At 34.8% G+C, this 7,776-nt stretch overlaps 1 protein-coding gene across 2 annotated transcripts in view; it reads left to right on the top strand.

The window, feature by feature from the left end:
• The first annotated feature begins 1 nt into the window (after position 1).
• LOC144965495 (heat shock protein 60A-like) overlaps positions 2–7,776 on the top strand; it is a 38,174-nt gene continuing 30,399 nt past the window's right edge. Inside the window, exons 1-2 of one of the 2 annotated variants that reach the window (XM_078900891.1) lie at positions 2–330; positions 4,373–4,548. In XM_078900891.1, the coding sequence (XP_078757017.1) occupies positions 4,381–4,548 (168 nt within the window). In that variant the 5' untranslated portion in view covers positions 2–330; positions 4,373–4,380. Of the gene's footprint in view, positions 390–4,372; positions 4,549–7,776 lie in introns of both variants that reach the window. The other variant, XM_078900892.1, reaches the window with a different exon arrangement.

Genomic DNA, 7,776 nt, shown 5'->3' with positions numbered 1-7,776 from the left:
TGACCAGTGACCCATTTCGTAAACCTTGGTTCATTATTTTAAAATCACATTCTAGATTTTATTAAATATTTAGATAATTTCTGGAAATATTTCTAAACTTAATATTTTTTTGAAATCTTATTATTCAAAATTATTGCAATTAAAATAATTAGATTGGTGTAAAAAAGAAGCACCATGAGTAATGAGTAAAACAAAAGGAAGCTCCTTGAAAAAGTCACAAAGGTCAATGTTCTGAATGCAGCAAGGCCGCTTGATGTGCTTGGAGTCTGATGACATAAATTGTGTTCGAGACATTTTCAAGGACTAGGCAGAGCGTTCCGGCTTTTCAAGGTACATTTTAGTACTCTCAAGTGATTAAAAACATAATTGTGGCAACATATATCGAGGAGGTAAACTGTATAATCGTTTTTTTTTTTTATTGCATCCGTTTTTGTGAAGCATTTTCATCCATGCGACTGGTGACCGGTGACCGGCCGGTGAAATTAGATACAAATCCACGTGTTTTTTTGTTTTGTTTTTTTTTTTCGTTATTAACGAATTCTCTTTTTCTAAGTCCAACAACCTTGCAAAATTTACACCTGAATGTATAAAACCATGTCAAGTTAATTATGTATAATGTCTATATTTCTATCGTATCCAAATAGCTTAAAATAGCAGTCGTTATTCACTACTGAAGAGGGGTGGCGGTGGCGGACTGCAAAGCCTAAAGCCTACCCTAGACAGTATACTTATTTATACTTGCACAAAAAAATTTGAAAATTCATGGATTTAATTGAAATCGGTCTCAAAACAACGGGCTTGAAAACACAAAAACAATGATACAAAAATTATCCTGATATCTCAATTGGTTCAAAAGTTATCGCGAAAAGTGTGCCTTGCATTGAAAAAGGCTAGCCTCCCAACTCCCAGTCTAGCCATATGATGATGGCCAGACTGGCAGGCTAGCTAGCAGTACTTAATGAATGTCTGTCATGTAGATTGCTAGGTTTGCCGTAAGGATGGATAGATTATAATGTGCCGTGGCATGACTTTGCCTTGGCTTGGCTTGGAAACCCTTTTTAACCGGATTTTTTTTTCCATCACCTGGAATTATTTGGACAACTGACCTCTTGTGATATTTATAGAGGGCACCATCTATCACTCTTCATCTTAATACTATTACTGATGTAAAACTCTTAGTTAGAAAAGCTCACAACATCCGTCAGTTGGATATAGACCTGTAAATTCTCAGTCAATTCGTCAAATTCAAATATTGTTAAAAAGGAAAGAAGGAAAGAATTCATGAATCGTAGTCGAATGACTGTAGATGTAAAGTAATTAGGAATGTTCCACAGCTCTAGGCATAGCTCATGGGCCGTTTATATTAACGATTGATATATTACCAAGGCTAAACAAGGCTTTTTAGAATTGCTGTGTCCGAACACATCCCAGTGTATTTTCAGACAGCCTTCGTGAAATTATTTTTTCACTTTCCAAACGTGTCGCGATCCCAATGGTAGCCATTTATAACTGAGCTGCTGAGTGATAAATTTCACTGTTTCGTCTTAAGCCAAAATTGACCACATTTACCTGGTGAAGATTAAAAGTATGAAAAGGTAAAGTGCGAATGCCGGAAGTGCGTTATGTAGACACCTTCAAATTGAAAGTTATATGATTGCTACAAGCACATCTCGATTGCCTCACATCGTAAACAAACTGGTTGACCGTTTCTAGTTTCTTCATTGATTGGGTACCTAATTATAAGGAACAATGGTAAGTAGCCTAATTCCCGCGCAAATTAGTTTTCTGCCATTGTTTTGCTCAAGCGATCTTGCTGTTTACCATTCATTTCGATTCTTTGGATTTTTCCGCTACGACGAATTACGAAGAGTTTCAGTCAATTTTTATAGAGCCCATTTACAGGTCTAGATATAATAACGTACCAACGCAAAACGATGTATAGCCTCAAACTTTTATAGTTTTGTCTTGATACAATTAATAACTACTCATAAAAAAGCTGGCTAAAACCAATAACAAAGATCTGAATGACGTCAGTTTTGTTCTATCAATATTTTTATTTGGGATTTGAGAAATCTGCGAACCATCTCACCCAAATTTACTTTTGTAATACTTTATATCTAGATAGAATGCAGTTGATGTCACTCAAGTCTTTGTTTTTTTGCCATATGTTTATGAATGAGTAAATCTCACTAAATTGTATTAACCAGACTATAAATGTTATAGGTTACACATAGTTTGTGTCTTGGTCCGTTATTTATCCGGATAGCAATGTTGTGAGTTTCTTAGCCAAGTGCACAGTATAGTTTGTTGTGAACAACAAGAGATGAAGTGAGTAGAAAAGAGCCAGAAGACAATAGAGAATAAAAATTTTCGCAGCGGTGGTGGGGTTTGAACCCGCTACCTTATTGGTACGACAACTCCATCTGGCCGGTGAGAGCGTGACTCTACCGTATGAGTATGAGCTATCCACGAATACAAAAATATTCGTATCAAACTCAGGTCATTCCTAGAGCTCTCTCTCACCGACTTCTGGAGACAGCGGGTTCGCCACACAACCATCGCGAAATTACCTGACCAGCAGTTAAGCCAATATTCTCAACACAAACATATAACATAGAAACGATTGAGGCATTGAGTATGCTCCGGTGTATGGGGTGAATTTTTAATACAGGTTCCCAACTTGGTGTTGAAACATAATGGTCTCGAGTTTTGAGACACTGTGGCTAATAGGTGGTAGGACTTAGTGGCTAATAGCGGTGGTGGTAGGGACTCAGTGGCTAATAGCGCTGGTGGTAGGAACTTAATGTCTAAAAGTACTGTTGGTAGGGTCTCAGTGGATAATGTTGCTGGTGATAGTGACTTATTGCTCAGGTGGTAAGGACTCAGTTGCTAATAGCACTGGTGGTAGGGACTTAGTGGCAAATATCGCTGGTAGTAGGACTCAGTGGCTCATAGCGATGATGGTAGGTAGGGACTCAGTGGCTTCTCGCTCAGGTGGAGGGAACTCAGTAGCTAATAGCGCTTTGTGGTAGGGACTCAATGTCTAAAAGTACTGGTGGTATGGACTCGGTGGCTTATAGTACAGGTGATCGTCAGTCAAGGGCTATCTATTGCTTGTGCTGGGGAGTCAGTGGCTTATAGGTCAGGTGGAAGGGACTCGGTGGCTAATAGCGCTGGTGTTAGACTCAATGGCTAATTAACACGGGTGGTGTGGACTCTGTGGCAAATAGCGCTGGTGGTGGGGACTCAATGGCTAATAGCACTAGTGGTAGATACATAAGTACCTACTTCCCATAACTTTGTCGGGTTTATGCAGGTTTTGTAAAAAAACACAGTCTATATATATATAATATAAGATTTCTTGCTTAGAAACAAAATAGAGGCAAAATGGGAGGATAAATAGAAAAATACTTTAATCTCGTTAAGAGTAAGAGACAATATAAACAGAGACACAAATAAATAAATAAATGATCTCATCAGAAACATGGCCCAAATCATCAGAGCAAAACAATTATTTTAAAAAACAAAAACAAAATACACTAACAAAAAATAAAATATAATTTAAATTCATGCTCAGAACCGGAACAAGGCCAAATAAAAAAAGGGAGAAAACAATAGACTATCTTGCTCAAAGTAACAGAAAGATGTGTTGTTTTTATTTCATTTTTTGATGATGTTAAAAAGAACATTAACAGGAAAAGAAATAATGAAAAGTATACACCAATTTTAAGCAAAATAAATAAACGAATAAAAATTAAATTGGAGAGAGAGAGAGAGATCCCTAGGAAATAGAGCAGGGAATCAGATTACAAAACCCTTGGATTACAAAACCCTTGCTCAGCAATTATTTTCTTTACAGTCTACCCAATGTGGAAACTTTTCCATACTCCTGAACCGCCCAAGAGCTGCGTCATGATACTTTATTCAACCAGATACTCTTATGACTATGTATGTGGGCAAAATGATATATTGAGACAGATTTCATAAACTAGAGTTACAAATATATTAGATCCTCTATATCCAGTATGCAAAGAAAACAAATATACATATTTATTTATACATGTAAAAAAAATAATTTTATACATAGGCGTTCGGTCGTATAAGTTGCAAAGGTTGAGTAATATTTTTTTTGGAGAATCAACACTTGACTTCATTTGGCTATTACACGGATCATGTCCGTCATACAAGAGGGCTTACTCTGCATTCTTCTTCGTCCACTTTTTTGTAATATAAGCAAGTCCTATTTGATGACTTCACTGGCCATCATATTCTCCGTTTAAATTTGTTTCTAGATAATTCTCCTTTTAAAGGTATAATCTTAATCTGTATGGACATGGAAGTATCTTGATTTGTTCACAATTATATTTTCCAGTTTTCAAAATGTATCGTCTACCAAGTGTCTTCCGTTCAGCAACTGCTAAGTCGTTGGTACCTACCTTGAAAAGATGTTATGCGAAAGATATTAAATTTGGGGCCGATGCCAGAGCTTTGATGTTACAAGGTGTTGACATTCTTTCAGATGCCGTTGCTGTCACAATGGGGCCAAAGGTTTGTAAAAAATTTCCTTTCAGAATAAAAAATAACAAGCATTGTTTTGATTTAATTTATAAACATTTATGCCCAAATCAATGATAATCTGGCCATATCAATAGGACCTGTCCCATAAGATTTTCATTTTCTGTTTGCTGCTCTCATATGCTTTTACTCGCATAAAGCATAAGCAGAAAGATCTATAGAGCTGGTGCTTAGCAACCCTTTGAATTGAGTTATCAATTTCTATTATTTTTTATTCCAGAATTAGTTATTGCTGGGAAATTCCACGGGTAACGGACTGGCAAATCATAGTTAAAATGCATACATTTCGTGACCTGAAATGCATTGTACTTATTGTATGGACCTAGTATTTTCCATGGACATGTTTTATGTCCTCCCTTATCATATATTTAAAGGATAAAGGTGAATCTTTAACAACTTGAATTTATTTGACATTATAGTTATAGTTTTGGTAACGGACTGACGTCAGAAAATTAATCTTTTTCAATTTCATATGTAGACGGATCAAACTTTCTGAATTTAAACGTTCCAGTAACAAATAAGTTCTTTTATAGTAACCATGAGATGTTCTACAACACACTAGCAATATTTATAAGCTTGTCCAAAATTTGAATCTGCAGTCTTTGAAAAACTGTCGGTAACTGATGACATCTCTGAATTTTGTTACTCAGAAGAACGGTTACTACATAAAATCCAGAGCAAATAACACATTATGTAATTATGAGCAAGACTGAATACCCAGTGTGATTGATCAAACCAATACTCTTCCTTATGTGGATGTCAAGCTACATTGGGCATGTTGAGTAACTAAATGGGTGACATCTGAATACACTCAATCCCAACTTTGCTTTTTTAAAAATTAAATAATGAAATGATTTTTAGAGTTGAAATCTATTCTGTCAAAATCAAACGGGAACTTTATTTTAATCAGGAAATTAAATTATCCATTCAAAAAAATTAAATTTAAATAAGAAAGGACTTTAAAGCTGGGAAGGTTTAAATACATTCTTTTGGTACTTATTTTTGAAGCTTAATTTTTATTTTGTATTTCATCTTGATTCCCCAAGCTTAGGAATTGTCAATAGGCCATGCCCATCAGGGCGAACTGGGCATTAGAAAATGTATTGGCAGTCAATCTCTTTCTCATCTGCACTTAACCAGAAGGCCAGTTATACGGTGTGAAAAAAAATCTTCAAAAATTTCATTTGGACCATTTTATCCTTGATTGTTGCAATTGTCATATGCTGATTGTGGGATATCTCTTAGAAGTACATTCTGAGGTTCTGGGGGAGCGACATAAACTTATGCCAATTTTGATTCCTGGATGAAATTCACTTACAATGGACAGCCTCTTTTTCAGGGTTAACAGGAAACTTAAAATTTTTTTCGTCCTCTCTCTTTCTTCATATCTCACAATTATGAAATCTTTTTCCCTTGGTGCTTGCCAAGAGTACTCCTAGTCCAAATAGAAATTTTAAATAAAATTATTTAATCTCATCTTGAAAGCCCATTTCCCTGATTAAAATATTTAAGAAACCATTGGTTGATGGATGCCCTTAGTAGTACACGTGTCATTTAATTTTTTTTTAATTTGGGAAGGATTGCAGACGCTCGAAGTTGAATTCAGTATTTTTCTTTCCTTCTCTAAGTCTTGAGTTGTGCTGAAATGTGAGGCAGATGTGAATTTAGGCGTGCTTGGTTCACTTTCATTTGGAATTGGATTGATCAGCTTTATTGAAAAATTCCGTTATATCTTTTAAGCGTCCTTTACAATCACTTTCAAGTTTTCGTTGAGTCTTCTGCTTTTGTTGCCTATCTGTTTCCTAAACAATGTTGTAATTCCCATTAGTTTTCAGTCTTTCTCGATAATTCCTCTCTGCTTTTTAATCATGGATAGAGTGAGCATCTTGAACCTGTCAATAAAGAAAATTGAGCCATATCACATCATAAGCTATGAAAGTCAAATCATAATAGAAAGTAAATGTTTTCTTAAAAACAATACAACAAAACTAACAGGAAAAAACATTTCTAGCTTGTTTCACATTACTTTGTAACAACTAAAATATCAACATCTTGCTGACTCACTACATTAAAACCTCAGTGACCCAAAACTTTTCAACACTCATTTAAATGTTTTATTTCTTTTTAAAAATTTTCCCAGGGCTTCTTGTCCTTTAACAGAAGACTGCTACTTACTGGCTCCATCGTCATAAGAATATTTTAGAACCTAAATTCAAACATGTGCAAAAATCTTCTAGTGACCAAAAGATTCACAAGCTTTAAAAGATTCAACTTACCTTTTGCAAAATAGCAGGCCTGAAGACCAGTGTGTGAAATTTTATGACTCAAATGTTTATAAAATGGCTGCCTGATCAGTTGAAACACATTGGAGAGGACATTACTCTTGGGAATTAAAAAACAACTTTTATATAATGTCTTTGTCTTTGAATTAAAATAGAAATAGTCAGTCCATTAACGTAAAAAATGTCAGTCCGTTACCCAACATTACTACCTTAAATGATAAATTATATCGAGACTTAATAAACAACTTTTATATAATGTCTTTGAATTAAAATAGAATTAGTCTGTGGTACTGTCAGTCCGTTACCGTAAAAATTGTCAGTCCGTTACCCTGCATTACTACCATAAATGATAAATTTCTTGAACAATTATATTACACTGCTCAAGCCATTCGTGTAAGAACAGAAAATCTGAAATAGTGTCTCTGTACAACAATTACATCTTTTGTAGATGAAAAATTACTGTTTGACATACCGATGACAACATTTCATTAAAATCTTAAATTTTAATGTTTATTTAGATACCCGATACTTATAATTGTTTTAATATCAACGAATAACAGCAAAGGTGGCAATTTTGTAGAAGTTGCAAAATTTATAATATTGAGAAAATATTCTTTTCTGCCCTCAATTATGGTATACACTTACATAAAGCCACAATGAGCATCATATATCACAAATATGCATAAAACATCCTTATATTCATAATCCTGAATGATTTTTCCAAGAAATTGGTTCCAAATTTTAATATGTTCTTAAGAATTTGTAAACCACCCCTTCGGTTGACATTTTCATGGAATTGCCCTGCTAATAGTCTTTCTAGATTAGTTTTCCATGAATGATGTATCAGCAAGCAATTTTCAATTTTAGGCAATATAATATATTTGGGTCTGCATTGCTTTTTGTCTGCTGTCTGTTTTGA

Source organism: Berghia stephanieae, chromosome 2, assembly GCF_034508935.2.
Source record: "Berghia stephanieae isolate SIO BIC M18660-M18661 chromosome 2, UCSD_Bste_1.3, whole genome shotgun sequence".
Classification (NCBI taxonomy): Eukaryota; Metazoa; Mollusca; class Gastropoda; order Nudibranchia; family Aeolidiidae; genus Berghia; species Berghia stephanieae.
Note: the sequence above shows the minus strand (reverse complement) of the source record. Positions and strands in the feature narration are given on the sequence as shown.